Source organism: Prunus avium, chromosome 1 (assembly GCF_965620075.1).
Source record: "Prunus avium chromosome 1, drPruAviu1.hap1.1, whole genome shotgun sequence".
Classification (NCBI taxonomy): Eukaryota; Viridiplantae; Streptophyta; class Magnoliopsida; order Rosales; family Rosaceae; genus Prunus; species Prunus avium.
This window is the reverse complement of record NC_142284.1, coordinates 45,344,672-45,372,465: the sequence shown is the minus strand read 5'-3', so window position 1 is coordinate 45,372,465 and position 27,794 is coordinate 45,344,672. Positions and strand designations below refer to the sequence as shown.

The window sequence follows — 27,794 nt, the reverse complement described above, 5'->3', positions numbered from 1 at the left end:
ACACCACAACCACAATTCAATCAATTTGTTTTGAACTGACTATTGTCATGAATGTTAGAGAAATTTTGGTTCGGATTAATCCATTTAACTAGATATGTATACCTTCCTTGATAGCCCAAAGTTTGGTAATCGAAACAGTCCAAAAACTCAACACCGAACATTTGGGCTATCAACGTATCCAGTTAAAGATTTGAATGGGCTAAACTCAACTATCAGCCCAAAATAGCTCTTCCCAAAATGTACATTAACTTTAAAACCACAGCTCGCTCGCCGGCTCATAACTATTCCCGATCCAATGAGCCCAATTGAAGCCAGTTTAAGCTGATCCAATACAGTTTGTATATGTATTTTGTACACTAAGAGCAGCAAGAACATGCAATTATCTTTCCCGAAAGTCACAATACAAATGCCAAGCAAGCAATGAGGAACTTTAATTTATTTCAATGTTGCAGAACTGAGAAAAGAACAGGACTGAGTCTAACATTTATCTCAGTACATAAGAGTCCCAAGAAATTTCTCATCAGTAGCGGTAAAAAGCTTCAAAACATGCACACCTCACAAATTTGAGCTTCCTGTTAGAAATTTAAACCACAGTTAATAGGCAGAACCAATAAAACGGCAGGTAAGGAAACTCAACTAACCAAAGCAAGACAGATAAAAGTAAAACTTCCTGTCATGTCAGGTCATAAGCTGACTGCTGCAAAAAATTATAACTAGGGAGCATTGCTTACTGAAAGCAACATGCCAACAACAGAAACTGAAGTAAGTGAATTTCTTGAGACACGTTTACTCTTTACTTCCATATGAAAATGCCGTCAAAACAATTACTTATGAAACAATGGACTCGCTGGTTATGAGTGCATGCATATTGATTTTACACATGTACTTTGTTATGGTGAGATCTTTAAAACTACTTTCTCAGAAACTGCTCCATGAGTTTTTTCTATTTCTTGTCCCAAAAAAGGTATCAAAATGACGATAAGTTTTTCTTTGGCTGAACTTTTCAGCATGATGAGATTTTAAAATTTCTGATTTCCCTATTTGGGTACTAGTTTTCTTTGGCCGGAAAAAACAGAGAGAAGAGGGTTTATAGATCAGCAAGAGAGCAAAATGAAAAGGAAAAAAAAACCAGAAACCTAGATTGTCTGTTTCTCAAGTTTTCCTTCATCTTCTTGATAACAAATAAATAATTCCAGTTTAAACAGACAACTCTCTCAACCTAATGTACGATGCAGGAGATACATGAAAGCAGGCTGCCAGATATATATGCCAGACAAATCTCTCTTCTATTCTCTCCTCTTGCATTTGATCAATGGGAAGAAAAGCCTCTTAACGGACTACTTAAGGTGAATTACCCTCACACAGTAACATATCTGAAATGCCCTTACATTATATTTTCTTTACCACACAATCCTTAAGCTTCATGTGACGCAACCTAGGATATCTGTATGATGATGTGCAAAGGAACAACAATGTTATAGTCAAAATAGTTGTGATCTTATCCTTCTGTCGAAGTCCACAAATATATACCTCACATGACATGAAGCAACTTGGGATTAAATGACATTTAATTAACCTACCATCATAGCTCAACCTCTCATATGTAAGATTTGCATGTAAGAATTTTACAACTGAATGCACCATACAAATGATATATGAATGACTTTACCACGGACCAGAAGAAAAACAAAAAGACATCTCCATAACTCAAACTAAATGAGTAAACACTTTTTCTATAACCTAACAAATAATAAGACGTATCAGGTCGAATCCATATAATTTCAGCAATGAGTAAAAGTTTCCAGTTACCACACCTCAAACCTAAATAAATCCCTCCAACCAATTCATACATATCCTCCCAGGTTTTTCTTCTAATGGCTTCTCTGATTAGAAATCACAAGAGTACAATTGTGAAACTAAAAGTGAAAAAAAAGAAAAAAAAAAGTGAAACAATAGTTGCAGCATGTTCAGGTCAACTGTAAGCTTGCTTTGCAGTAAGTATTTTGGGACAAGCCCATATACATAGCAAGTGCATTGTTTACAACATTCAACAACCTGAACACCCAGCAAGGAAGTTCATATAATCCACATAACTAAGACTCCTTCAATGATCTAAACCAAATGGCCACTAAATAAGGATGACAGTACTAAAGATGATAATGATTTTTTAATTACAAGGATTTAAACCTAACAAACCCCATAAACAAAAACCTATATTTCTCTTAGAATACCAACTACAATTGAGAGCACATCAATACAAACCCTATGTTACCATAATCGACCCCAAAATTCCCCAACTGGAGACCCAAAACACACAATTGAAGAATTAACAACAAACCCAAGATTCACCGAATCAAAAATTCAAATAAAAAAGGGCAAAAGCTAGAAAATAGAAGTCAGACGAATCAATTAGTGAATTACCAAATAATGGAATGTGGGTTCTATGCGTTGGCAGTGTTTGGAATGAGAGGAATTGACTGTCCCTTCTTCTTGGTCTGCTTCAACTTGGCCTCTTCTTCACGGATCTTCTGCATCTGGAGCATTCTCTCCATAACGAGTTCGTACTCGCACTTCTCGTACGAGTGGCGTTCGTTCTCACACTTCCATGGGAGGTAGAACTCAGCCTGCCTGCACTTGTTCAGAGGGATGAGCAAGTGGGCGCACTGATCTCTGTAGGGCAGCGGCACCCGAGCCTCCACCATCTCTGCCTGGGTCGCTATCATCTTCTTCGACGTTCCCTCAGCTGCCATTCCTTGAAAATTAAGTCCTTTTTTGTTCTGGGTGTTTAGAGTTTGGTGGCTCTGATGGCGTGTACGACGGCTTTCAGTGTCGGGGTGTTCAAGGTCGTTTCGTTTTAGTGTGCGGATTCGTATTTAGTTACCATAATCCACCATATTATCAACACCTTTCATTCTTGGTTTGTTTCTGGTTTTTTTTTTTTTTTTTTTTTGAGTCAATGAAGAGATTTTGATCATTTTTTTTGGGGTGCATTGGGCCGAAGGCATGAGCTAAGCTATTGAGGGAAACGCCCAAAATTTTGTTTGTTTTTGGGCCGGTAAATCCATCAAAACGAAGGGTCCATTCGGGATTTGAGTTTAGACAATGTTCCAAAACAAGAAGAAGAAGAAGAAAATAAAAAAAGATTATGGGTTGGAAGTAGTTGTAAGGAATGAAAAGTGTGGAGCATTCGAAAGAGCACTGCTCAACTGGTTTAGCTTTACCCCAACATTTGGACATTGTTAAATCCTTATGGCAGTTCAACTTCCATTATATACCATCAATGTGTCGATAGACGACAACATTCGAGGTACTAAAAATGGATCCATCAATTCCACTGCATGATGAAGAAGAAGCCCAGAGGCTGCCTCCAAAGAGGTTAGCTAACAAACTTTAAGCCAAATTCCTAGTTAGCTGCTTAAGGACGATATGATATCTAACTTTTTTGTGTTATTGTATGCTTTTTGTTAGGTTGGGGAACAAAGTGGCAGTCATAACTGGGGGTGCAAGAGGGATTGGAGCTGCCACAGCCAAGCTGTTTGCCGATCACGGTGCCCACGTTGTCATTGCTGACATACTTGACGACTTGGGAGCCACACTAGCTGATAATATCGGAGGCCGCTACGTACACTGTGATGTGGCAAAGGAAGCTGATATTGAATCAGCTATTGAGCTTGCGCTCAAATGGAAAGGTCGAATTGACATCATGTTCAACAATGCTGGCGTTGCTGGTCCCACGGGGAGCATAACCAGCCTTGACATGGAGAATGTGAAGCACCTCCTCTCCGTCAATGTTCTTGGCGTTATGCATGGAATCAAGCATGCTGCTGCCGCCATGATCAAGGGCCAAATAGGAGGGAGCATCCTTTGCACATCGAGCTCGGCGGCTATCATGGGAGGCCTTGGAGGACATGCCTATACACTGTCCAAGGAGGCCATCAACGGCCTGGTGAGAAGTGCTGCGTGTGAGTTGGGAGTGCATGGCATTCGTGTGAACTGCATTTCGCCTCATGGGGTTCCTTCAGAGATGCTCGTCAGTGCCTACAGAGAGCATCTCGGGAAAATGGATATGAAGGCTGAAGACGTAAGCAAAATTGTAGGGGAAAGGGGGAGCTTGTTGCGTGGGAGATGTGCAACTGTTGAAGATGTAGCAGAAGCTGCATTGTTCGTAGCCAGTGAAGACGCTGGCTTCATAACAGCACATAATCTAGTTCTTGATGGGGGTTATACTTCTGCTTGCAGTACCATGAGCTTCATCTACCAAAATGGTCATTAACGTACCATTCAATGAAATGTTCATGGAGCCTACTTGGAATATCTTCCCATCAAAACACGCAGGATTTCAATTTCTTGCATCTTTTAATTCCATTCCAAACTTTTATACCCTCCTACTACTCGAATGAATAAACTGAAGCTACTTTGAGAATAAAACTTTTGTGTTTATGCCATGCTTATCTAATATTCAAATACGAATTCTATCAGCTGTCTTGTTTTTCTCTTGTTTCTCCAACTTGCTAAAACTACAAGTCAAATTCAAATCAGATAAGTTATTGGAACGACTAGAAGGATAAATATGATCATCTCATCTCTAGAATCTTCTACAAAACTGTTTTTCTTCCAACAACAAGCAAACACAGAACATGGTTGTTTAATCACAATACCAGAACTACAGAAATAATTGCTGGAAACTGCTGGTTTGGAAAAGGGCGAAATAGCTTTTCCAGCACGCTCCAAAGTGAGAATTGATATCAAAGTATGCTGCAAACCTAAATCTTGATGTTGAAGTAATCCGAGTCAAAGTGATGTAGACGTACGTAACCATCCTCACCTCCACTTGAGAAACTGAGAGTTACAAAATACAATAAAATAAACAAATAGTTACAAAAACAAAAAGACATTAATGCTAAAACACTTATGATTAAAGAAACATGAATTTCCTATCCAAGACAATTTTCTCAATGCATACAGGCAGAAAATAACCCACTCATCAGTTGAGAAACATTGATACCACCATACCTACCACATAAATTAAACTCTATCACCTTTTTATAGACTTTGAACCAGGTACATATGCCAGATACCATGTATAAAAGTTATGCACAATTTCATCTCGGTTTTATAGTTAAAATAACTTTTGTAGCTAAACAAATTGTTCATGTACAAATATCACAATGAGTACCTAAAATGCAGTCCAATTCTAATTAAGAAGCCTTTACTCCTTATGTATTCATGAAACCAACAAAAGCAGTTATGGGATTGAACTGTACCTTTTTCCATCAGGATTGAAAGCCAAAGCATTTATAGGTCCAAAATGCCCTTTAACACCTCCAATCTCTTCTTGAAGAACCTATACATATGTCATTGGGAAAAAAAATCATGTACTGAAGTGACAACAACCTACTACAAAAAATATAAACAAGAGTAGTAAGGTTTACCTTGTCATAGAATTTGGCTTCAAATTTCCCAGCACGATGATCAGTTGTGGTGACAGCTGATGCATCCTGACCACCACCAAGTACCACCTGCACAGCACATAAGGAATTTTGTTCTGAGAAAAAAGATAATGAACAAGGAAAAACAGTGCATAAACAAGAGATATAAAGGAACTAAGTGTCTTTACTCTTTAGTAAGTATAATCCATTCATCAAATTTAAAACTAGAAACTAAACACACAAATTATTGAGTCAAAACAAGTTGACATGCTAATGAGACGGATCTTTTTCAGAAAATGGAAAGGAAAACAAAAATATGACAATTTAAAGAATATCAGTAGCTTGTAAAAAAAGATATTACAATGACATACATGATCAAGAAGAGGAGACATTGCAACGGCATTGACTGGACGCTCCGTCAAGTAGGTCTTGATAAGCGTCAACGTTCTAATATCCCAAAGCTGAAAATTTTGCAGCAGAAGACACAAAATCAGTAAAAATACAGAAGCTACAACTCAATAGAAACAAAAAGACGAAGTTTATTCGTGCCTTGGCAGATTTATCTAGCGAGCCAGTGAGGAAATGCGAACCATCAACAGACTTTGCAAGTGATGTTATCGTCTTTTTGTGACCCACTTCCTTATCGTTCTCCTTAAGTAGTTTGCCAGTCTGCAAATTGGAAAGAATGGAAAACAAAACTTAGAGCAAATAAAAGAAAAGCTTCCGAATTTCCAATGCAACAATAGCCAATAGTCACCTCCGAGTCCCAAATACGAATAACAGCGTCTTCTCCTGCGCTTATGATGGTTCTGTTCAAAGGCCCCCAAACAGCTCTGTTAATTCTTCCCTGAGGTCCCTTGAGTATCAGAGCCGACTCACCAACCTCTGAAAATATCGAAACCACCAATTACTCAGAATTCAATTATTATGTAAAACTTGAAAAGCTAAAGAGAGGACAAGGAAGAGAAGGTTACGATCTGCGGGGTCGCTGGCGATGCGCTTGACGTGAATCGCAGAAGAGAGCTCCATGAAGGGGTCTGTGGTTATGACTGCGAGCCTATCGCCGACTGAGAAGTCAACCGCCCTTGCCGGAGAGTCAAAATTAAAGGTGAATAGCTGCTGACCGGTCTGAACGTTCCACAGCTTGGCGGTCTGATCGGCGCTACCGGTGATGAGGCGCGCGGAGTCTCTGGAGACATCGCAGCACCAAACGGCACCGTTGTGGCCACGGTAGGTGCCGAGGCGCTCGCCATTGTCGGCGAACCAGACCGTTGGATTATGGTCTTTGGCGCACGAGAAAAGGAGGTCCCCGTCCCTGTTATATTTGAGGAAAGTCAAGGGCCTCTCGTGCCCTTTCATCAGAATCGGCCTCATGTTTGGAGTCGGAGCAACAACGAATCGACGAGATTGCTAGTGTAGAACTGCTGTGGCGACACCCAACGGAGGCAGATGCAGAGGTAGAGTTTTGGAAGAGGTGGAAGTTGGTTTTAGGTTAAGCCACATATGTGGGTTGGGCAAATAGGGTATGCGTATACCCAGGCCTATTATATAGTTAAAGGGCTTATACTTCTAGATTCAGAATTATAGGCCCAATGGGCCTATCCAAAATATCATGTGCAAAAACAAAAAGAAAGTAGGGTTGTGTTTCTTTTCCTAAATACAAGGAGAAGGGGAAATCGAATACAGGACATAGACGTCGTTAATCACTTGAGCCAGTATCGCTTTTTGGTAAAAAGAAAAATATTTACAATCACACTTGATGCTTTGATAAAATAGAAAAAACAAAGGGAGACTTTAATGCTGAAAGAATGATGGTTGAGAAATTACTTAACCATCGCAATCCAATTACATACTCCTTTTGACTAAGGAAACTTACAATTGCAGAGCATGTAAATGCTCATATACACAATGAACAACAATTGTTTCCAGAAATAATGCCACATTGGAAACATGTTACATATCAAACTTCTATTTACAATGATAATATAGGTAACAACCCCTTGGTGAGAAGAGATCTTAGGTTGAAAGAATGCCTTGTTGAGATCTTAAGCAGCAGCAGCCTTCTTCTCTTTGTAGTTTCTGGAAAAGACCATGTACACCACCAAATTTAAGAAGCTGAGTCCAGCTAAAAGCCAGTAGAAATAATCAAGATGGCCCTCATTCAAGTTATCTGGAATCCATCCAGCCTTCCCACCCTTTGTTGTGATGTAAGTTACAATAGTCAGAATGAGAGAGCTGAGGTAATTCCCCAATGAATTTGTGAGAAGAGACAATGCACTGCACAAACTCCTCATGGCATCTGGAGCTTGCTCATAGTAGAACTCATGCTGTCCGATGAACGTAAAAACTTCTGCAGCGCCCAGCAAGAAGTACTGGGGAATTTGCCAAAGTATACTAAGTGGTACAGCAGCCTTTTCGTCTTCCAATCCAAGCTCTGCGACAAGCTGCAATCGCTTAATCTCTACCAATGCAGCAGCTGCCATACATAGAATTGATACAAACAGCCCGATTCCCATCCGTTGCAACTGCGAGAAGACCCTCTCCTTCCTTGTTAACTTTTTAACGATTGGGATGATTATGCTATCGTAGATGGGGACCCAGATAATAACACTTACGAAATCAAAAAATGAGAGAGATGCTGCAGGAATGGTGACAGAACCCAGAGTTCTTTTCATCAGCTTCCCTTGTACCACAAACAGTGTGGACATTTGGGCAAACACAGCAGAAAACACAATTCCTGTTGCCCATATTGGAAACATGCGGATCAAAATCTTCAGTTCCTCCACCTGTGTAACGGTACAAAGCCTCCATGGATTACACAAGTCCCCATGTTCAATTTCAGCATCTGATATCACGGCAGCTTTATCAAGGCACCTGCAGCAAAGACATGGTACATTAGAAGTAATGCATTAATTCCACAAAGCAATGCTATGTGAAATATGCAGCAGAATATGGCAACCGAAACCTGGACAATGAAGAGAAGAAGACTACCTTAGTTCATTGCTGTGCTCCAGTTTACGACTCCCTTCAATGGCAGAGCTTCTGTCTTGTGTTTCATGGAGGAGACTGTTGTCCTCAAGCACCTTCAGATTCCTTTTGCGGAATGATGCAACCAAAACCTGGCATATTCTTGTTAGAGGGCTTCCGCCTGGTTTCTGAAATCGATATAGAGGTGTGCCTATCAATAAACTTGCAATACAAACACCCATAAGGGCTGTAGGAATTCCAAATCCAATTCCCCAACCAACATTGTCCTGAATCCACACCAGTAAACTGCTTGCTATAATAGCACCAATGTTTTGAGAAAAGTAAAACCAGTTGAAATAGGATCCCTTCTTCACCCTTTCCTTGGGATCGGTATCATCAAACTGGTCCGCCCCAAAAGGCCATATACAAGGTTTGATCCCGCCGGTCCCTAATGCAATCAGGTACAGTCCAGTGAGGAACACTGCATATTGTGCAGTAGTAGCTGAAGGGCATACAGAACCAACACATTCAGCAGGCTTCAGTGCCGAGACAGATGCTGAGAGAGTCAGTGTACACATTCCCTGCATGAAATCACAGTTGTTCAACATTTGAGTGAAGATTTATAAAAGTGCATATACATAGAAGCAATCAGTAAAAATGAGATGATAAAGGAGGCAGTCTGACATATCATTTCCCCCAATAAATCTTGCAAACCTTCCGTGAGCTGATCCATTGATCTGCTAATATTTACACGTGTATGTACAGAAACACAAAATGATCAGCTAATACTTACAATTAAGTAGACTGTGGTAAAACCAGCAATTGTCCAATATCTTCCCCAATAAGTATCAGCTAAGATGGCCCCAATGAGGGGTGTAATATAGCAAGTTCCTTTCCAATTAGTAATATTTGTTGAAGCAACAACAGTTCTTTCGTGTAGTTTCTCGATGAAATAGTTGACAAGATTGGTAGAAATCCCATAGAAAGCCAAGCGTTCACAGAAAAAGGTACCTGTATTTTATCTTACAACTGTTAGAAACAGAAGAGATCTTGGGCAGATAAGAGCAATGTTGAAGACAATATATCACCAAGAATGAAGGAGCATGCTTTCCACTGTCCAGTATTATTTTTGAGAGCAGGCTTCCCCTTTGAGTCAACTGAACCATCTCCGGCGTAGAGGCCACTGCCTTCATTCTGAAGACATAATATAAAACATCACATAGATCAAACAAAAAATGGTCAGAATCCAAAGGACAAACAACAGCGAAAGAAAAATGTTACCATTGTGGAACTCAATAGAAGCAGGGTATCAACAACCTGACTGAAATTGCAATGGCTATAGTATTCGATCACAAATTAGTGACATTCAGGGATACAAATTGATGATGTCAATGCCGGAGGGAGTTGAAAAAGTTATTCAGTCCCAACTTTTAACGTTCATGGCTATGAGTGTAGACTGGTTTTTATGAGTATCAACTCAAAGATGAGTGGGAATGGAATCAAAGAAAAGATAGATGAGAAAGTTATTCAGTCCCAACTATTAACAACCAGTCTACCACTTAAGTGGCCTCATCATCATTAAGCTTAAGTTTAGCTTAACAGGCTGAGGCAGCATGGTTTGAGTGTCCAGCAGGGGTCAGCTTCGAGGTCATTCAATTTGAATGAGCTCGAAGCTGACCCCTGCTGGACACGGCGCAGTGCCCAGCCAGTCTTCTTTCTGTTTACTTAATTTGCCGGAACAATTACAGAGATGCCACGCTCTGCCTCTGCTGCAAGATAAATATTTCTTACATTATAACATGATGCATACCCAACCCAATCAACCAAGATAGCAAAAAACAAAATGTCAAACTTTTTTGTTTATAAATTATAAAATTTTATGATACACCAGCAGAATGAGATAAAAATTTCAAAGGAAATGAGTAAGGATGAAATCAGGCCACGCTAATACAGAATATGCAAGTAAGAGCATAGGAAGAGGTAGAACCTGCAAAATATTAGCTTCCAAAAGTGCTCTTTCATCATCCTCCGAACCCATCTTCTCTCCCTCTCTATCTCTCTTTCTTTCTCTCTCCTCGTTTCAGATTTCTAATGTCCACGGATTCGAAAAAGATATCAGATAAAAATCAACTTTTGTTTGTGGTCGTTAAATTTTTGGAGAAATTAAGAATCAGATTTCTGTTGTTGTGATTTGTTCAAGTAATAATGGATGGCAGAGTATGACGTTGACTAAAGGCCCTAATTCCGCGGACTTCACTATCATTCCATGATTGATTCAAGATGACCTGCATTTAAACTCAAACTCAAACTAATAAAATAACCAATAAGACAAATCATCTTTATCATTTCGACTAATGGGGCAAAACAGTAGTGTGATTAATAAAGACGTATAGGATTAATCCAATTAATGTCATATGTTCTGTTTTCTCTGTTATTGTGTTCTACTTTGGGCATTCATTGGCGACTTATCAAACGACTGATAAGAGAAAAGAAACTCAAAAAGCAAAGCATGGTTGATGGATGGGTTGTCATACGAGACTCATGTGGAAATGGAACTTTGGAGGAGTTGGACGCATAAACAGATTGGAGTTTTTGTTGTTTGTTTGTCGGCCTTAAAAACAAGTATGCAAAGCTCCAATAAACTTGGGACTTTGAGGTTGAGACCCACTCATGCCATATGATCCGATGCCATAGTACCCGACAGAGACGACACACAATCTATCAGGCCAAAAATCTAAGCAAGAAAAAGAAGCGGAACACACATTCTCTTCTTTATAATCAATCTCAAATGACTTCTAAGAAACATGCACAGCTTGTAGTGTAGCGGGTTATTTACAAAAGTATCAAAGACATAATGATTTTTACAGATTGCTTCAGCATCATCAAACGGGAAAACATTACACATCACTTCTTCAGTTTCTTCCCTTTATGGTTTAAAGAAATGCAAAGGGCCCCCTGGAAATGCCTTAAGAAGCCGCCTTCTTTTTGTACCTCTTGGCACACACTATGTACACCAACATATTCAAGAGGCTGAGTCCTGCTATGAGCCAGAAGAAATAATCCAAATGGCCTTCATTCAAGTTGTCTGGTATCCATCCAGCCTTCCCGCCCTGTGTTGTGAAGTAAGTCACAATTGTCAGAATCAAAGAGCTCAGATAGTTTCCCAATGAAGTCGTCAGAAGCGACAATGCACTGCACAAACTCCGCATAGCATCTGGAGATTGGTCATAGAAGAACTCCAGCTGCCCAATGAATGTGAATATCTCCGCAGCACCCAACAAGAAATACTGAGGTATTTGCCACAAGATACTGAGCGGTACAGCTACCTCTTTGTCAACCAAACCAAGCTCTGTTGCAAGCTGCAATCGTTTCATCTCTACCACAGCAGCAGCCGACATGCATAGCACTGACAGAAAGAGACCGATACCCATCCGCTGCAACTCTGAGAAACCCCTTTCTTTACCGGTAAATTTCCTAGCAATCGGGACAATAAACCTGTCATAAATGGGGACCCAGAAAATAACACTGATGACATCAAAAGATGAGAGAGAGGCTGGGGGAATGGTGAAAGACCCAACAGATGTGTCCATCATCATCCCTTGTTCCACAAACATAGTCGCCATTTGGGCATAAACAGCAGAAAAGACAATTCCAGTAGCCCAAATTGGAAACATTCGTATTAAAATCTTCAACTCCTCCACTTGAGTTACAGTGCAAATCCTCCATGGATTGGAGAAGTCCCCAGTTTTGGTCTCAGTTTCTGATATCACAGCAGCTCTATCAAGACAACTGCAGCAAAAACAAAGTTCATAAATTTTTAAGAAACTTTGATTATAAGGTTGAGTTATTCAAGAAACATGTAACTAAACGTTCAGAACATTACTTCAGTTCATCACTGTGCTCCAGCTTACGACTTCCTTTAATGGCAGAGCCTTTATCTTGTGTTTCATACAGGAGACTACTGTCTCTAGGGACGTCCAAATTCCCCTTACGAAATGATGCAACCAAAACCTGGCACATTCTTGTAACAGGGCTTCCCCCCGGTTTCTGAAATCTATATAGGGGTGTGCCAGAAAAGAAACTAACAATAGCAATGCCCATAAACAATGCAGGAATACCAAAACCTACGCCCCACCCAGCATTGTCTTGAACCCAGACTATTAGAGTACTCGATATTAGAGCACCAATGTTGATAGAAAAGTAAAACCAGTTGAAGAAGGATCCCTTCTTTACTCTTTCCCTAGAATCAGTATCATCAAACTGATCAGCCCCAAAGGACGAAACACATGGCTTGATCCCACCAGTCCCTAGAGCAATCAGATAGAGCCCAAAGAAGAATACTCCATACTGTGCCGGACTCGCTGAAGGACATACTGAATCCACACATGAGGGAGGCTTCAGTGCAGGAACTGATGCCGAGAGAGTCAAAGTACACATCCCCTACACCAAATAATAATCAGTGAAACAATCTGTAAATAACCATTGATGATCTAACAGAAGCAACAGGTCAAGTGTACGAGACAAAATTCTTCCATGCACCAAAAATGGGAAGAAAAACCAAATTTAATACGTATTTACAATGAAGTAAATGGTGGAGAAAATAGCAATTGTCCAATATCTCCCCCAGTAAGCATCTGCTAGGACAGCTCCAATTAGAGGTGTGAGATAGCAAGTGCCCGACCAAGTTGTAACATTTCTTGCTGCAGACACATTTCCTTCGTGCAATTTGTGTGTGAGATATGTAACCAGGTTAGTGGAAATCCCATAGAAGGCCAAACGTTCACAACATTCAGTTCCTGTAATGCATATTATCAAAGGTATTAAAACTTAGTCCATAAGGCAATGCACAAGACAAGAGGTATGTAAAGAACAAAAGATCACCTAGAATGAAGGGGCACGCTCTCCAATTCCCAGTACTTTGCTTAAGAACAGGCTTCCCGGTAATGTCAACTGAACCGTCTCCAGTGTACAGTCCGTTGCTTTCATTCTGAAGATGCAATCATGTGAATAATGTTACATGTGTTGGAACCGTTAACATATAAATAAATGTGGAAGAAAATCCTTTAAAAGGAAAGAGAAGTACGTTGCAGTGTAAATGTCTTGCCAGCAGAAGTCATGAGACTCAAAACGTAAATAGAAAATATAGGGTACCCAGTTAAATTCAGATAATTAAACTTAAGCAGACACCTGATTCAATAATAACTTTCCCAAATACAAATTGACTCAAGGTCAAACCTTTCCCAGGTTCTCAATCTAAAAATTCACTCTAATGAACAAACTCAAACTAGACTAGAGGCATCTTTGTAATTGAATGTCAGTTAAAGAAAACTGGAATAGGTCATGAGCCAAACCATCCTCAAACTAAAAGGAGAAACATGTTTAACAAGAAACCCAATTCGTGCCCAAAATAATCCTCAATTAATTCACATCAAGGACCAAATTTTGAAGCCTAAAAATGGAAATCAATAAAACAGATTCAAAGGACAAAACTTTAATACGAAATAGAGACAGCTAAGAGAGATGAAGAGAGAGAGAGAGTAAGAACCTGAATAAGACCATCTTCCAAGAGCGATCTTTCCTCCTCAAGAGAACCCATCTCTCGTCTGTCTCTCTGAAAATGCAATTATGCAATAGAAATAGAAATGAAAAGAGTTTTCAACATCAAGTCACGAAAAAGAGAGCAGAGGATACTATTTTTCCACCTTGGAAGTCGGAATAGTATTAGATCAGATGACACGCGTATGGGCCAAGGGCAAGGTATCGTGTGAGGTGACGTAGAAGGAACAGGACCTTGGGACTTGGGATTAGGAAGGAGACGTAAATGTCCAGGTTTTTTGTTTGAATTTTGAGCAGCGAAGGAAGAAAGAAAGAAGGGTAGTTTTCAACAACTAACTCATCCTTCCTTGCTGTTCACTACCAGACAAAAAAGAGTTAGGCCGTGAATTTTACGTTGATACCCTTTTGCTCTTTTTAAATATTAATAATAGGTTGCTTAACAGAGAAGAGTTTGGGTACCCAAGACTCCCTCGCTCGGCTCTTTCGTGAAGATTGGGCTGGGCATTTCCAGCCCAGATTAGTTTGTCATATTGGGCCCAGGGCCCATATAAAATTTATCGCAAAAAAGAGTGTTTAACACAGCATGAAACGTGGTAAATAGCTATTGGGGAATTAGCATGACCGGTTGCTCCTAGTTGTCGGTTTCTATCCACGCGAATTAGATTCGCCGCGTCCCCCTCTCTATCATCCAAGAAGAGAAATTGAAAAAGGTGGGTCCACCGGCTGGATGACCCAGTTGCCGGTTTCTGGTCTCCAGTCCATTTCCCTCTTCAAACCGTCGGCTTTCACTTCCTTCCTTGCATCTCATTCTCTTGCTTTCTGTGGGTTAATGCCTTACGTAGAATTTGGCGGTCTTTAATTTATTCCTTACCCCCGGTAAAGCACATTCTCATTATTGAAAAGTTTTCTAGAGATTTTAAGTTTTGTTTTGTTTTGAACAAGGCAAGAAAATCAAATATGACAATTAAAGGAAGTGACGATTATGCAATATTTTAGGAAATTATCCCAAATATATTATGTCGTACTTAATTTAGGGCATAATATTGTAACAGTCCAATTCCCTCCTCCCCAAGAAAAACAATCCAAGCAATTACCTTAGTGCTTGCTCTCTGTCTTATAATTAACCGGTTTCAATATATGTACGCATTTTCATCCTCTTGATTAATATTAATGGAATAATTCTATGTACTTATATCTCATTATCGTTTAAAGAGAATGACGTTCTCACAAACACACGAGTTTATGAATATCAGGATCTCTCCATTGAATTGGAAGTTCAATAACGCAAGTCTAAAAGTTAATTGATAACACAGGACATGAGGAATATATGCATTTGCATGATGCCAATGATACGCCTGATCGCGTTCATACATACCAACTAACTACTCTCTTACCGCAACATGCTTTTATCAATCTCTTCTCTTGGAGCCATTAAATAGTAATCAGAGCATAAAGCAAAATTAATTACAACGTTCCTAAGAATTCAAATATTCGATTTTATATAATAATAATAATAAAAGGTTCTTTTTTTCCCATGGTTTTCTCTATCTCCTCTCGGGGGATGTGTATGGTTACCTCTTGTTTCCCTTTTATCACATTTCGGTTGACCATTGAACATGTCTTTCGTTTCAAAATCACGTGGTCAATTTGAATTTCGTATTTTCAAAACAAATGAATAATTTCACGTAACGTTTCTGGAACAAACATATATTAATATTATACATTCTCTTCGTGTATTAACTATCATATTTACTTCTTCTTTTTTGTCTGTGGGATTAAATAATGTTAAATTGTTGACGAAGTTATAGTAAGTCATTTTTCTTATTTTTTGAATATTTTTTTCTTTTTACTTTCCTTTTTTTCAGTCAACGTTCCATTCAGCACTTTGAATAAAATTTAAAATAGCACAGAGAATAATAATATAAAAGCTCCAAAATGTCCTAGAATGGTGCTCATGAGAATCTGGTAAGATTTTCACACACAGGTCTAAAAACGACTAAGATAGCCTTATAATTACCATAAAGGTTGTTCAACCCTCCTCCCCAAGCAACCCCAAGCTCACGCTAGCTTTGTATATAAACCCTTGTCCTTCAATTACTTTTATCACCAATTCGTTTTTGCATCTCGATCTGCTAGCTCTTCTCTGCCCTAGGGCTGTCCTGACATTATCTCTCTCTCTCTCTGTTTTTGACGTTAACCACCATGGGCCTCTCAAAAACATTCTCAGCGTCCGATGTCTCTGTCCATTCAACCTATGCCTCTCGCTATATCCGAGACTCACCTGCCAAGTAAGTATATATATATATATGTACTGTGTTTATATATAGGCTCAGATGCATTTGGGATTTGATGGATGCATGCAATAAATAATGAAGAATAAATAAATTGCAGGTATAAGATGCCGGAGAATTCAACGCCAAAGGACGTGGCGTTCCAGATGATCAATGACGAGCTGATGCTTGATGGGAAGCCAAGGCTCAACTTGGCTTCGTTTGTGACAACATGGATGGAGCCAGAGTGCGAGAAGCTTATCATGGATTCGCTGAACAAGAACTATGTTGACATGGATGAGTACCCTGTTACCACTGAGCTTCAGGTACTGCAATTAATTTCCAGATTATACGTAAAACTCTGTACTAATGAAGCTTAGAACAGCACAGGAGTGTTAATTCGTTAAGTTGACGATTTCTTAAGTATTTTATTGGTTGATGTCTTAGTAGTACTAGTGTTTAGACAAAAAAAAATAAAATTATTTGTATACCTTTCCCTTTTTTCTTTTCCTCAACTTTGTATTTTTTGTCTTCTTTTCTTTTTGGTGTATTTTTTGAAAAAAATCAAATCGAGCTAGTGATTCTGTGTGCGGATGGCAAGATGTCCTTTTCTTTTTCTTTACACAAAATAAAATAAAATCTGAGTATGGCACGTGTGGTGGGCCTTACTTACTTGTAGAAAAACTGAAACGACCGAAGACTGAATGTCGTTGAGTCAACGAGTCAATGGGGAATTGATGCTAATAAATTTCTCTGTCTCTGTCGTGTGTTTGATTACACAGAATCGGTGCGTGAACATGATAGCAGATCTATTCCATGCACCGCATGAAGACGGTGAGGCTGCGACTGGAACAGGAACAGTAGGATCATCGGAGGCCATAATGCTGGCAGGCCTTGCATTCAAGAGAAAGTGGCAAAACAAGATGAAGGCTCAAGGCAAGCCTTACGATAAGCCTAACATTGTCACTGGTGCCAATGTCCAGGTAAATTTCGTCTCATCTTTTATTCTTCTTTTAATATTTTCTCGCTAATTAATCTTTGTAATTTTATACATGTAGGTATGCTGGGAGAAGTTTGCAAGGTATTTTGAAGTAGAACTGAAGGAAGTGAAAGTGAGGGAAGACTATTATGTAATGGACCCTGTCAAGGCTGTGGAGATGGTGGATGAAAACACCATCTGCGTTGCTGCTATTTTGGGATCAACTTACAATGGAGAATTCGAAGATGTGAAGCTCTTGAATGATCTCTTGCTGGAAAAGAACAAGCAAACTGGGTACGTACATATTTGCTTCACATACACTAATTTAATGATTAGTTAATTGCAATTATATAGTTGGATTAACATTTAATTTGGAAGTAATATTGATTTGGCAATGGATGTATGCACAGATGGGATACCCCTATTCATGTCGACGCTGCCAGTGGTGGGTTCATTGCACCATTCTTGTATCCTGATCTTGAATGGGATTTCCGTCTTCCACTGGTGAAGAGCATCAATGTCAGCGGCCACAAGTATGGCCTTGTTTATGCTGGAATTGGGTGGATTGTTTGGAGGGCCAAAGAGGACTTGCCTGAAGACCTTATCTTCCACATCAATTACCTTGGAGCTGACCAGCCCACCTTCACCCTCAATTTCTCTAAAAGTGAGACAATAAACATATAGCAACTTCCTCTGCTCTAAACCTCTAATTCATCATGCCAATGATTACTAGTGCCCTAAACTAGTTTATTATAATTTAATTTGCAGGTTCTAGCCAGATTATTGCTCAATATTATCAGCTTATCCGATTGGGTTTTGAGGTGAGAGACCTTCTAAAAGAACGAAATTCATAAACACTAATTTTACAATATCCTGAAAATTATTGAAATATAAGCGATCTAATTTTTGCTTTTTTTATATAATGCAGGGATACCGTAATATCATGGAGAATTGTCAAAACAATGCAATGGTGCTAAAAGCAGGGCTGATAAAAACAGAACGCTTTAAGATTTTGTCAAAGGACATTGGGGTTCCAGTGGTGGCGTTTTCTCTCAGGAATAGAACCCGTTACAATGAGTTTAAGGTGTCTGAAAATTTGCGTCGGTCCGGGTGGATTGTGCCTGCATATTCCATGCCGGTGGACGCTAAGCATGTGGCCTTGCTCCGTGTTGTCATAAGGGAAGACTTCTCTTGCACTCTTGCTGAACGCCTCGTCTCTGACATTACTCACGTCCTGCAAGAGCTCGATATGCTGCATCCAGCTGCTCCTCCTGCCATTGAAAATGGTCATCTCAAAGTGGCTGCAAATGGCCTCCTCAAAGTGCCTGCAAATGGTGTTGCAAATGGTGATCACAAAGTGGCTGCAAATGGTGTTGCAAATGGGAAGGCATAGGAAGTTTATTACTAGCAACTTCTTTTTGTTGTCGGAGATCGAGTTTATTTGAACTTTATAACGTCGATCATAGGAGTTTTTTTTGTTCTCCTTTTGTTTGAGGTGTTTTTCTCTTTTTAGGCGTTTGATTATTATACACTATAGTTTTTTCTAAAGTGTCACAAGGAAGTTCCTAATAATATAGTAAAATTTATATATGAACAAGTAATGATAGAGATCACATATTGTGCATACCATTTTTTTATATTAAAAGCATAGCACACATTTAGAAGTAATACATATAATGTGTTAACCGCGATATTTTCCTATGTGAACAAGGTCAATCTCTCATTTACAAGTCTTTGAAATCACAAAAGGTGTATAGCCAATAATAAGTCGTAAATAGCTTTCCATTGATTCTCCAAATGCCAAAGCTATCTTTTTTATCTTTCTTCATTTTTTTTTGCTCTTATTAGTAATGCCAAAGCTATATATATTGAATATTGAAACTCCTGATGGATAGTGAACAGGTCAAGAAAATAAAGCTTGTGTCCAAACGGTTTTCGCTAGGGGTGCAAGTTGGATTGGAAATTCCAATTTTGACCGATTTCGATATGAAAATTTCCAATTTTGGTGAGTCCAAATAAATTCCGACATCCGAAAGTTTCGAAATTTGAAAATTTAGAAGAAAACAAATGGATTGGAATTGGAATGTATCTCAAACTTCTGAAAACTTCCGAATTCTGAAATATATTCGGGTCTCAAGCTTATACTACACAAAAATGACTAATTTCATGTTGAACTAAATATGAGACATAGACAGTAATTTCAATACATATTTTAAAATTTTAACTATTTTCCAAATGAAATATGTTCTGGAAATTCTGAATCAGAGTGGATGTGAAATTCTAAATTTTTTTGGAATGGAATTGGAACATAATTATTTTTTGAAATTTTTTGGATTGGAATAGGAATCCCCTTATTCCTATCCGATATATTAGAAACCCAGCCCTAGTTTTTCGCAATTGGGAATATTTTGGTTAGTGATAGTTGAAATTCTCTCATTTTGTGGCGGATCGACAGAAGGACAAAAGGGATCAAATGACCCCATGGAGTTCGAAAATGTCCTAATTTAGTAATAGTATTCGTACCAAAATCATAATATTCAAATACATTTGTCCATGAAAGGAATAAAATTTGGAAGAGAAAAACAGACAAGGAAAATAATTCCCTCTTAAAATATTTTCGGGACTTTTAGACTATGACCTCATGAGTAAGGATGTGGATGCGCCGCTACTCTCATTCACATTATTTTGCAGGAAGAGAAGAGAGAATCCATCCATCAATGCAAGGCTGCGTTTGAATAACGCATTGAGATATGCCTTTCAACCTTTGATGTTCGAATACAGAAACCATTGTCTTACCCCAATAGCAAAGCATATATAGTATAAAATCCTTTATAGTTCAAACAAGCTATTGAATATTTGCAGAATACTTACCGCTTTAGTTTGTCAAAAGCAATCAAAGATAATTTTCCAAAAAAAAAAAGGAGGAAACTTCTTGTACGTTCAAATTATCCCTTGCTTTCATTTGAAGCGAGAGCTTGGAAATTTGAGGCATAAAAGATGCTTTTGTAGGGATTATTTACGAGGACTTTGTGAACCCACCATCTAGTGTTATATGGTTGCAGGAAGAGAAGAGGGCATCCATCCATCAATGCAAGGCTGATATGCTGTTCAACTTTGATGTTCGAATCAATACAGAAACCATTCTTATAATAAAGTCTTATCCCGAGCCAAAAATATAATTAAAATCCTTGATATTATTATATATAGTTCAAAAATAGTTTCCAATGATCTTGTTTGCAAATCACTCAAATACCACCAAACTAAGAAACTAAACAGAAAATAATAATACAAGAGTATCCCGAATGGATCCGGATCCTCTGCTTAGATTTTCTCTGCCATGATCTGCTTTACTTTCATTGTAATGCTGCCACATCATTAAAATTTAATCTAAGGAATTTAAAAGTTGACACATCATCCTAAAACAAAAATCCAATTTACTCCTAATTCAAAAAGGAAAAAAAAAACCCTAACACCCAACTAACGGGATATTTAATGTCCAAAGCTGTTTTTTTTTTCCTTCTTCTTCTTCGTGTTCTGCCCTCTTCTCTTTTTTTTTTCCCTTCTTCTTCGTGACTCTTTTCTTCTTCTTCTTCGTGTTCTGTCCTCTTTTCTTCTTCTATTTTGTGTTCTGTCTTGTTGAAAGACAAATCAACCAAACAACGAGCATACACTTATTAATTATCTGATTTCTCAAACTTTTGGACAACAACCAGTTCCACGTTTAATTGAATTTGACATAATTCTTGGTCTTCTCTATCTCTCATTAGCTTTCAGGACATATATATATATATATATATAAGCTTTTTTTCCTGCAAATATGTGTTATTAGATTGATCTCTATTGATGAAGACAATCTAATTAATTTAATCACTGAAAATAGAAGGCCAAATGTTATTTCCAATCAAGAGATCATAAGCAGAGAGAATGATAACCATGCCGTTAGAGCACAAATACCAAATGCCTAAGGCCGCCGTTCCTACCGTAATTAACAATTGTGGATTCTTAAAGAGCCGCTTCACAAAGGAATCCTTTTTCTTTTGATCATCATTTTCCTAACAAATTCCAATAATTCATTATATATCCATCTTTGGCGTCATTTGCCAAAAGTTTCTGCACCTCAACTCAACCCTTTGATGACAAAAGGATGAACACGAAGAAGAAGAAGAAGAAAACAAACAGCTTTGGACATTAAATATCCCGTTAGTTGGGTGTTCGGGTTTTTTTTTTCCTTTTGAATTAGGAGTAAATTGGGTTTTTGTTTTAGGATGATTTGTCAACTTTTAAATCCCTTAGATTAAATTTTAATGATAGCATTACAGTGAAAGTAAAGCAGATCATGGCAGAGAAAATCAAAGCAGAGGATCCATATCCATACCGAATACTCTCCTAAATAAAAATAAATATAGTAATAATAATGTTTGGATTATCATATCCCCAAGTTCAACTGAGATTGAACATCCAAAATGGTGCGAGCAGAGTCCCTGAGCCTCTGTTCCTCCTCATCAGTGAGATGTATATTGGTGACCCCCAACACCCCACCTCTCCCCAGCTGCGCAGGCAAGCTCAAGAACACTTCCCCGCCTTCCACTCCATAGAAGCCCTTCGCCAGCACCGAAACTGGGTGGATCTTCCTCTGGTCCCTCAGTATGCTCCGAGCTAGGTTAGCCACCGAGTACCCTATTGCCCACGAAGTATACCCTTTCAGGCTTATCACTTCATACGCGCTGTCCACCACTGCCTTGTGGATCTCCTCCAGTGTCTCTTTCTCGTACGCTATTTCCTGCTTCTCTAGGAAGCTCAGCACCGGCACTCCCCCTACGCTGATGCTCGACCACAGAGCCACTGAGCTGTCTCCATGCTCCCCAACGATGTAAGCCTAAAGTAAACACACGCACACTCTTACTATATTATTACCACACGGTGCTAATTAATTACTACAAAACAAATCAAATATAACTCATAAACCCACCTGTACATCTTGGGCGTTCACGTCAAGATGATCAGCGATGAGGAAGCGGAACCTGGAAGAGTCCAGATTGGTTCCCGACCCCAGGACCCGGTTGCTGGGAAACCCGGATAGCTTCCACGCCACGTGAGTCAAGACGTCCACCGGGTTGGATACGATGAGTAAGATGGTGTCCGGCGAGAACTTGACGAGTGGGGGGATGATTTTCCGGAAGAGAGCGACGTTCCTCTGGAGCAGGTTGAGCCTGGACTCCCCCAGATTCTGGCGGGCACCGGCGGTGACTATGCAGAGGTCAGAGCCAACGGTAACTGCGTAGTCGACGGAGGCCAGGATTTTGGTGCGGGGGAGGAAAGCGGCGGCGTGCTGGAGGTCGAGCATCTCGCCGCGTAGCTTGTCGGGATTGACGTCGATGAGGACGAGCTCGTCGGCGAGGTCTTGGGTTAAGATGGTTTGGGCAATGGCCATGCCGACGTTACCAGCGCCGACGACGGAGATCTTGGTGTGGCGCTTGGTGGGGGAAGGAGGAGCTGCACTGGATATGGGTTTGAAGAAGGACTGGGTTAAGTCCAGCCCTCCTGGTCCCAGTGATGACCCTGAACTACTCTTATGCATGGTAACGGTAATGGCTGTCTTACTCTTACGATGTATGTTTGAGATTGAGATGTGTTTGTGTGTTGCTGTTGATGTTCTTGAGAGAGGCAAAGTGAGAGGTTTTATAATGTCGGATGAGAGAGCGACGGAAAGTCGGCGGAGGAGGGCAGTTGAATGCAGTGGGGAACAAGATGTTTGATTTGGGAGATTTCCTTCCATTTCAACAGTCAACAACATTCTACGACTTCAGAAGATTGACCATTAATGAAGGAAGTTTCCTTTCTTTCTAAAACTAAGACTTTCCTTTCTTCTTTTAAGAACGGGAGATAAATGAAGCAAGTTTTTCTCTTGGCTTGTCTTGGACAATACTTCAGAAGATTCACCATTATTAATGATATGAACCCTCCGATTCCACGCAGGCAGACCTTCTTCAATAAAAAGAAGCCCAGTTGGAATTTACAGCCCATATCTTGTGTCTGTCAGCTGAACCCATTGGGCCTTCTTCAATAAAGAAGGCCATGTTTTCTTTTTTCAATAAAGAAGCCCATGTTGTCTTCCTTCTTCAAATGAAAAAAGCCCATTTGGACTTGTTGAAATATGATGTCGGCATGAGTTGGGGGTGTTTACAGATTTTGCTGGGATAGATAGATGTACTCAGACTCCACTAACACCTACTCAAAGCATACCTCAAATTCACGCGGACAAAAGAACATCCTGGAAATAAAAAAACGAGGGAGAAGCACTCAACTCAACATACAAAGTAAACCAAAATCTAATGTTGTGTCACCTTATGAAAAGTAGTATCACTAACTTAATGCTCAGTGTGAACAACCCATGCAATTCAATCAAAATGATTACATGTTGAATAAACTAGGGCACAAACCATAGTCATCCTTCCACGTCTCCACAACCACCGCACTAGTGCAAAAGCACTATTTCCCCGTCAAGCTATATATATATATGTATGTGGATGGATCAGTGTACAAGACAGAAGAACCAAAGCGCCTAAGTCTAGCAATTAATACATTACATAAGAGGCTGAACAAGATGAAAGGCTGCCTTGTTTGTGTGTTTGTATTTCTGGTAGCTTCAAGAGCATTTTTTGAGGAAGTTGGTGCAGCTGGGGAATGTGGAAAGACCCCAATTAGGTCAGCAGCAACTAGCTTGAGCCCGTGCTTGAGCTCAGCTAGAAATGTGAGGGCCAAGGTTCCTCCAACTTGTTGCACCAAAGTTGGGGCCTTGATAAGTACTGCCCCAAAATGCCTGTGTGCTGTTTTGTTGTCCCCTTTGGCAAAGCAGGCTGGTATCAATCCCGCCATTGCTATTACTATTCCAAAGAGATGCAAAATCAGGAACCGACCTGCTGGAAAGAAGTGCGGAAGTAAGTATCTATATGTATATAAATGTCACCCTTTGGGCTTTTACAAACATTGATAATGCCTTGAATTGATTGTCAAGATTGCTTTTCCATTTTTGTTACCCTTTGGTTGGGCTTTTGTTATTGTTCTTCTCTTCTGTGGGTAAATCCATATACATATATAACATGGTTATTCATCTGTTCGAGTTTGACTGACTTTGTACTTGTCTGTGTTGCACTTGCAGGGTATGTCGTCCCATAAGCCATTGGCTGGGCAAATACATAAAAGGGGGACCGGCAAATCCAATGTTAAATGAGATTAGAGTGTTAAGTTTGAATAATAAACATGTAACCTACCAAGGGTTATTTGCTGAGATATCGTCGACTCTTTCAGGCACTAATAGTAATAATACTATTTTATGTCATATTCTTGTCCTAATTACGCTTATGTAATGGATTATGGTCCCTGTCTTATCCTTAAGTTACAACAATCTTTCTCTCTTTCCTATTTCCTATTAATTTACATAAAGATGGAAAATTACCCGAAAATAAAAAGATGGATCCAAAACAAAACTATTCAGTCATGCTCACGCATGAATTTAATAATTCTAAATCCAATTCAAATGAATCAAAAGAGACCCTAATGATGATTTCTTAACCAGAAACTTTGAAAGATTGGGCAATTTGATCAACCTGTGTATGCATGTGCAGAAAAGCACCCCGAAAGCTTTACATTATTACTTAAACACAGTGAAAATTTGGGGTCCCATTTTGTCGAATTCAAATTCTCAGTCACACAGAGAACAGGGATTAGTGGTAAATTGTGATATTATTAGCGGTAAATGGGATCGAATCCAGCTGTCCATGGGCCTAATAACTCTCAATGAGTACGTCTGATTGGACTTCAGTACAAGTCCAATACAGCATTTAAGTTCGGCTCGGCCCATTCTCTTTGTCACCGTCTGATTAAAGATGAGTGAATTTTTGGCACAAACCACCACACAATATGAGTCTGTACGGCACATGAAACAAACATGCTCTGCCGTCGGATTGTGCATCAATCAACATCCCCACAAAATACAATGTGAGTGACTCACATCAGCTAAACTTTGGCCGCTCAAACTCCATGATCAAAGGGTACTGGTCCCACACTCACCCACCCCACCCATCATATTAAATATGAATTCTTCTTCTTCTTCTTCTTCTTCTTCCATCCATTTCAGTGAACCCCACAAACATGCATGCCAAGAAGTGGGCCCAACCCAAACTCAATTTAAACCAGCCAAAGAGAATTCAGATTTGAAACGACCCCACGATGGTGAGAGAAGGTGTAGAAAAAAAGTGCCGAAAGGAGAACGGTTGGGAACCAATAATACGTAAGACTGTGTTCGGTAGACTGTAAGGAAACAAAAAAGAAAAAGCCGAAATTTGAATTTGTGTCAAACAGGCATGGGAATATCTTTTCTTTGCCTTACAAATCTTACAAATACAATATTTGCTTTTTTACAATGCAACGCAGACATCATCATATGAGTACCTTATTTAGTCCCCCACACACATTATATCTTAACCACACAAAATTAATAAAAGTGAGACTACATTTTCCGAATCCCAAGAGACACCCTACTTTTTCTCCTCTTTTTTTTCCTTCTTTGTAATTAAAATTAAATATAAAAAAAAGCATTGCCGTTGACTGCCCGCTTCTTCTGAAATCATATGATTCTTTTTAACTTTTTCCCCACACACACACACTCTCTCTCTCTCTCTCTCTCTCTCTCTCTCTCCATGGCTGGGCTCTAAGCTAAGGCTTGCACATAAATATAAATAGAAGCATTTTCAGCATCAATTAATGTATGGGCCTCATTCGTAGTAGATCATTCATTTCATTTATATCAGATCAAATCAGACTAAGCTTGTCCATGGCTTACACAAGCAGTAGCCTCCACAGTTCTTCCCTAGCTTGGGATTCTCATAACAACCACCTTGGACTTGTCAACAACACAGACAGAATGTCTTTAGGTACCACCACCACCACTTCCACTTCTGCTTTTGTTCTCTCTCTCTCTCTCTCTCTCTCTCTCTCACTGTTTTTGTTTTCTGTCTACATTCCTTCCTTATATAAACTTCTTGTCTTTATATTGTTGCAGCTATGGATGAGTACATGATGATGACGATGATGATGAAGGCACCGTTTTGCTCACCTCCACTGGTAGATCAGTCAGATTTCTCGACGGGGTACTTGGAAGATGCTTTGCTTGAATTTAGCGAGCCTTCCAAAAGAAGACGGGTGCTCTTATATACCGATAACGAGATCAACCACTCCGCTACTACGACTAGTGTTCTTGAAAAGGTACCTACTTCTCTATCTCTACTGCATGGCATGCTCTGTTTTTGAAATTAATTTCACACTGACATATTTACATATTCTACTTGGAATTAACAGAGCCACTGGAATTCACACTGGGAACTCTCTGAGAATTTTGACTGCATGACCCAGCTAGCCAGTTCCAGTGCGCTATCAGGTAATTATTTTAACTTTCTGGTTTGTTTGTTTCTTATTAATTATGGAATTTAGTGACTAATTAAAGTTGAATTTAATTTCAGTTCTACGGGGTGATCCTGTAAGTATAACAACACCAATCAGCAGAATCTGTGAGGAGACAAACAGAGTCACGAAGATAAACACAGCAGAAGAGGCAACAATGACAGCTCCTGAAGCTATTGATTCCTCCTCTTCTTCTTCTTACAAAGAGGACTCAGCCAATACCAACTCTGACTATTTACCTGCTCCTCCAGCTGCAGGTACATATATTTTTCTTTCTTTCGCTCACTCAATCAAAAGTAGTGCCTATTATAATATAAATAGGGTACGAACGTAAAAACAAATATGTATAATTAATAGATTATTAAAATTGGATGAGCAGTAGCAGGTGGTAGCAGCAGTGATGAAAAGAGGAGAAAGAAGAAGAGGGTGATAAGAAAGGTGGTTTATCCATTTGCATTGGTGAAGCCGGGCGGAGTAGAAGGGGACATGACCTTAAACGACATCAACGAGAGGATCCTAATGCCGCCAACAAGGCCAGTACGACATCCAGTCGGGGACTTTGCGTGTCGGCCATGCGTGTCTGCTGATGGCCCTGGCCTTTCTGGGAAAGCTGTGGTGGCCCTTACCAGAATTCACACTCAGGGCAGAGGCACCATCACTATTATCAGAACCAAAGGTTAAAAATGAACCTCATCAGCCAGCTAGCTAGCTACGCATGCACCGCGCTATAACATATATGCTTCAGTGTTCGATGATCCATCTCTCATCTTTAATTCTTCATTAGCTAGTTAATTAAATCTGCTCTCTCTTGAATTGTATAGAACAGAAACCTAAGTGAATGTGTAACATGTGTTATGGGTTGTTACTTTTACACATAGTGAATTGATTAAGAACTATTATTATTATTATTCAGCTCTGTCACGTCTTTGTTTGTTGTACTGACTACTTTGACAATAAATGAGTGCAATAAACAACACAGAAGATTTCTCAAGTCAAAATAATGGAAAAAGAAGAAAGTATAAAAGAAAAAGAAGCGAATAGAAACGAAAATGCATGCCTCTCTTCAAAGGTTAAAGCTTGCCTGACACAGGGACCTGCCTATAATTAATGCCGTTGTTCTCGATCGCAAGGTGT

General features: G+C 39.5%; 9 protein-coding genes across 11 annotated transcripts; 4 read left to right on the top strand and 5 right to left on the bottom strand.

The window, feature by feature from the left end:
* Nucleotides 1-407: 407 nt before the first annotated feature.
* Nucleotides 408-2,930, bottom strand: LOC110762732 (NADH-ubiquinone oxidoreductase B18 subunit). The gene is made up of 2 exons (XM_021965409.2): nucleotides 2,422-2,930; nucleotides 408-572 (listed from the first exon to the last, which is right to left on the bottom strand). The coding sequence occupies exon 1, from the start codon at nucleotides 2,748-2,750 to the stop codon at nucleotides 2,442-2,444; it is 309 nt and encodes a 102-aa protein (XP_021821101.1). The 5' UTR covers nucleotides 2,751-2,930; the 3' UTR covers nucleotides 408-572; nucleotides 2,422-2,441.
* A 344-nt stretch (nucleotides 2,931-3,274) lies between these two features.
* ATA1 (TAPETUM 1) lies at nucleotides 3,275-4,445 on the top strand. Its single transcript, XM_021965408.2, has 2 exons — nucleotides 3,275-3,375; nucleotides 3,469-4,445. Exons 1-2 carry the CDS (start codon nucleotides 3,317-3,319, stop codon nucleotides 4,271-4,273), a joined length of 864 nt encoding a protein of 287 aa, XP_021821100.1. The 5' UTR covers nucleotides 3,275-3,316; the 3' UTR covers nucleotides 4,274-4,445.
* A 99-nt stretch (nucleotides 4,446-4,544) lies between these two features.
* Nucleotides 4,545-6,947, bottom strand: LOC110762730 (eukaryotic translation initiation factor 3 subunit I). Its single transcript, XM_021965407.2, has 7 exons — nucleotides 6,404-6,947; nucleotides 6,187-6,314; nucleotides 5,979-6,098; nucleotides 5,801-5,890; nucleotides 5,433-5,519; nucleotides 5,265-5,344; nucleotides 4,545-4,839 (listed from the first exon to the last, which is right to left on the bottom strand). Exons 1-7 carry the CDS (start codon nucleotides 6,801-6,803, stop codon nucleotides 4,764-4,766), a joined length of 981 nt encoding a protein of 326 aa, XP_021821099.1. The 5' UTR covers nucleotides 6,804-6,947; the 3' UTR covers nucleotides 4,545-4,763.
* A 255-nt stretch (nucleotides 6,948-7,202) lies between these two features.
* On the bottom strand, nucleotides 7,203-10,703 carry LOC110762727 (protein NRT1/ PTR FAMILY 8.3-like). 2 transcript variants are annotated; one of them, XM_021965401.2, is made up of 5 exons: nucleotides 10,384-10,703; nucleotides 9,485-9,590; nucleotides 9,190-9,407; nucleotides 8,421-8,977; nucleotides 7,203-8,303 (listed from the first exon to the last, which is right to left on the bottom strand). In XM_021965401.2, the coding sequence occupies exons 1-5, from the start codon at nucleotides 10,432-10,434 to the stop codon at nucleotides 7,475-7,477; spliced, it is 1,761 nt and encodes a 586-aa protein (XP_021821093.2). In that variant the 5' UTR covers nucleotides 10,435-10,703; the 3' UTR covers nucleotides 7,203-7,474. The 2 variants fall into 2 exon arrangements, with proteins under 2 accessions (XP_021821093.2, XP_088103044.1); XM_088246918.1 differs by lacking the exon at nucleotides 10,384-10,703 and adding an exon at nucleotides 9,678-10,005.
* A 441-nt stretch (nucleotides 10,704-11,144) lies between these two features.
* Nucleotides 11,145-14,278, bottom strand: LOC110762729 (protein NRT1/ PTR FAMILY 8.3). Its single transcript, XM_021965404.2, has 6 exons — nucleotides 14,099-14,278; nucleotides 13,942-14,007; nucleotides 13,278-13,383; nucleotides 12,975-13,192; nucleotides 12,280-12,836; nucleotides 11,145-12,185 (listed from the first exon to the last, which is right to left on the bottom strand). The coding sequence occupies exons 2-6, from the start codon at nucleotides 13,990-13,992 to the stop codon at nucleotides 11,363-11,365; spliced, it is 1,755 nt and encodes a 584-aa protein (XP_021821096.2). The 5' UTR covers nucleotides 13,993-14,007; nucleotides 14,099-14,278; the 3' UTR covers nucleotides 11,145-11,362.
* Nucleotides 14,279-15,985: 1,707 nt separating this feature from the next.
* LOC110762750 (glutamate decarboxylase 4-like) lies at nucleotides 15,986-18,761 on the top strand. Its single transcript, XM_021965432.2, has 7 exons — nucleotides 15,986-16,240; nucleotides 16,344-16,548; nucleotides 17,005-17,205; nucleotides 17,281-17,495; nucleotides 17,612-17,865; nucleotides 17,970-18,022; nucleotides 18,130-18,761. Exons 1-7 carry the CDS (start codon nucleotides 16,155-16,157, stop codon nucleotides 18,592-18,594), a joined length of 1,479 nt encoding a protein of 492 aa, XP_021821124.2. The 5' UTR covers nucleotides 15,986-16,154; the 3' UTR covers nucleotides 18,595-18,761.
* A 2,810-nt stretch (nucleotides 18,762-21,571) lies between these two features.
* On the bottom strand, nucleotides 21,572-23,315 carry LOC110762791 (L-lactate dehydrogenase B-like). The gene is made up of 2 exons (XM_021965477.2): nucleotides 22,171-23,315; nucleotides 21,572-22,077 (listed from the first exon to the last, which is right to left on the bottom strand). The coding sequence occupies exons 1-2, from the start codon at nucleotides 22,993-22,995 to the stop codon at nucleotides 21,628-21,630; spliced, it is 1,275 nt and encodes a 424-aa protein (XP_021821169.2). The 5' UTR covers nucleotides 22,996-23,315; the 3' UTR covers nucleotides 21,572-21,627.
* Nucleotides 23,316-23,730: 415 nt separating this feature from the next.
* LOC110762760 (Bifunctional inhibitor/lipid-transfer protein/seed storage 2S albumin superfamily protein) lies at nucleotides 23,731-24,616 on the top strand. The gene is made up of 2 exons (XM_021965446.2): nucleotides 23,731-24,139; nucleotides 24,361-24,616. The coding sequence occupies exons 1-2, from the start codon at nucleotides 23,806-23,808 to the stop codon at nucleotides 24,375-24,377; spliced, it is 351 nt and encodes a 116-aa protein (XP_021821138.1). The 5' UTR covers nucleotides 23,731-23,805; the 3' UTR covers nucleotides 24,378-24,616.
* A 1,261-nt stretch (nucleotides 24,617-25,877) lies between these two features.
* On the top strand, nucleotides 25,878-27,572 carry LOC110762700 (uncharacterized). Of its 2 annotated transcripts, none has more exons than XM_021965372.2 (5): nucleotides 25,878-26,134; nucleotides 26,263-26,465; nucleotides 26,559-26,637; nucleotides 26,720-26,917; nucleotides 27,046-27,572. In XM_021965372.2, the coding sequence occupies exons 1-5, from the start codon at nucleotides 25,969-25,971 to the stop codon at nucleotides 27,339-27,341; spliced, it is 942 nt and encodes a 313-aa protein (XP_021821064.1). In that variant the 5' UTR covers nucleotides 25,878-25,968; the 3' UTR covers nucleotides 27,342-27,572. The 2 variants fall into 2 exon arrangements, with proteins under 2 accessions (XP_021821064.1, XP_021821063.1); XM_021965371.2 differs by having other exon boundaries at nucleotides 25,883-26,134; nucleotides 27,040-27,572.
* The last annotated feature ends 222 nt before the right edge of the window (nucleotides 27,573-27,794 follow it).

What these genes read in the sequence shown, in the direction of transcription:
- ATA1 (XM_021965408.2), top strand. Translation starts at nt 3,317, where the DNA reads ATGGATCCATCAATTCCACTGCATGATGAAGAAGAAGCCCAGAGGCTG. An exon ending in CAGAGGCTGCCTCCAAAGAG is followed by an intron (nt 3,376 to 3,468) that starts GTTAGCTAACAA and finishes GCTTTTTGTTAG; the next exon opens with GTTGGGGAACAAAGTGGCAG.
- LOC110762760 (XM_021965446.2), top strand. Translation starts at nt 23,806, where the DNA reads ATGAAAGGCTGCCTTGTTTGTGTGTTTGTATTTCTGGTAGCTTCAAGA.
- LOC110762791 (XM_021965477.2), bottom strand. Translation starts at nt 22,995, where the DNA reads ATGTTGTTGACTGTTGAAATGGAAGGAAATCTCCCAAATCAAACATCT. An exon ending in TGAACGCCCAAGATGTACAG is followed by an intron (nt 22,078 to 22,170) that starts GTGGGTTTATGA and finishes TGTTTACTTTAG; the next exon opens with GCTTACATCGTTGGGGAGCA.
- LOC110762700 (XM_021965371.2), top strand. Translation starts at nt 25,969, where the DNA reads ATGGGCCTCATTCGTAGTAGATCATTCATTTCATTTATATCAGATCAA. An exon ending in CACAGACAGAATGTCTTTAG is followed by an intron (nt 26,135 to 26,262) that starts GTACCACCACCA and finishes ATATTGTTGCAG; the next exon opens with CTATGGATGAGTACATGATG. An exon ending in CAGTTCCAGTGCGCTATCAG is followed by an intron (nt 26,638 to 26,719) that starts GTAATTATTTTA and finishes ATTTAATTTCAG; the next exon opens with TTCTACGGGGTGATCCTGTA.
- LOC110762727 (XM_021965401.2), bottom strand. Translation starts at nt 10,434, where the DNA reads ATGGGTTCGGAGGATGATGAAAGAGCACTTTTGGAAGCTAATATTTTG. An exon ending in AGCATGCTCCTTCATTCTTG is followed by an intron (nt 9,408 to 9,484) that starts GTGATATATTGT and finishes GATAAAATACAG; the next exon opens with GTACCTTTTTCTGTGAACGC. An exon ending in TTACCACAGTCTACTTAATT is followed by an intron (nt 8,978 to 9,189) that starts GTAAGTATTAGC and finishes GATTTCATGCAG; the next exon opens with GGAATGTGTACACTGACTCT.
- LOC110762730 (XM_021965407.2), bottom strand. Translation starts at nt 6,803, where the DNA reads ATGAGGCCGATTCTGATGAAAGGGCACGAGAGGCCCTTGACTTTCCTC. An exon ending in CGCTAGATAAATCTGCCAAG is followed by an intron (nt 5,891 to 5,978) that starts GCACGAATAAAC and finishes CAAAATTTTCAG; the next exon opens with CTTTGGGATATTAGAACGTT. An exon ending in TTCAATCCTGATGGAAAAAG is followed by an intron (nt 4,840 to 5,264) that starts GTACAGTTCAAT and finishes TGTAACTCTCAG; the next exon opens with TTTCTCAAGTGGAGGTGAGG.
- LOC110762732 (XM_021965409.2), bottom strand. Translation starts at nt 2,750, where the DNA reads ATGGCAGCTGAGGGAACGTCGAAGAAGATGATAGCGACCCAGGCAGAG.
- LOC110762729 (XM_021965404.2), bottom strand. Translation starts at nt 13,992, where the DNA reads ATGGGTTCTCTTGAGGAGGAAAGATCGCTCTTGGAAGATGGTCTTATT. An exon ending in AGCGTGCCCCTTCATTCTAG is followed by an intron (nt 13,193 to 13,277) that starts GTGATCTTTTGT and finishes TATGCATTACAG; the next exon opens with GAACTGAATGTTGTGAACGT. An exon ending in GAGCACAGTGATGAACTGAA is followed by an intron (nt 12,186 to 12,279) that starts GTAATGTTCTGA and finishes TTTTTGCTGCAG; the next exon opens with TTGTCTTGATAGAGCTGCTG.
- LOC110762750 (XM_021965432.2), top strand. Translation starts at nt 16,155, where the DNA reads ATGGGCCTCTCAAAAACATTCTCAGCGTCCGATGTCTCTGTCCATTCA. An exon ending in CTGTTACCACTGAGCTTCAG is followed by an intron (nt 16,549 to 17,004) that starts GTACTGCAATTA and finishes TTGATTACACAG; the next exon opens with AATCGGTGCGTGAACATGAT. An exon ending in GAAAAGAACAAGCAAACTGG is followed by an intron (nt 17,496 to 17,611) that starts GTACGTACATAT and finishes ATGTATGCACAG; the next exon opens with ATGGGATACCCCTATTCATG.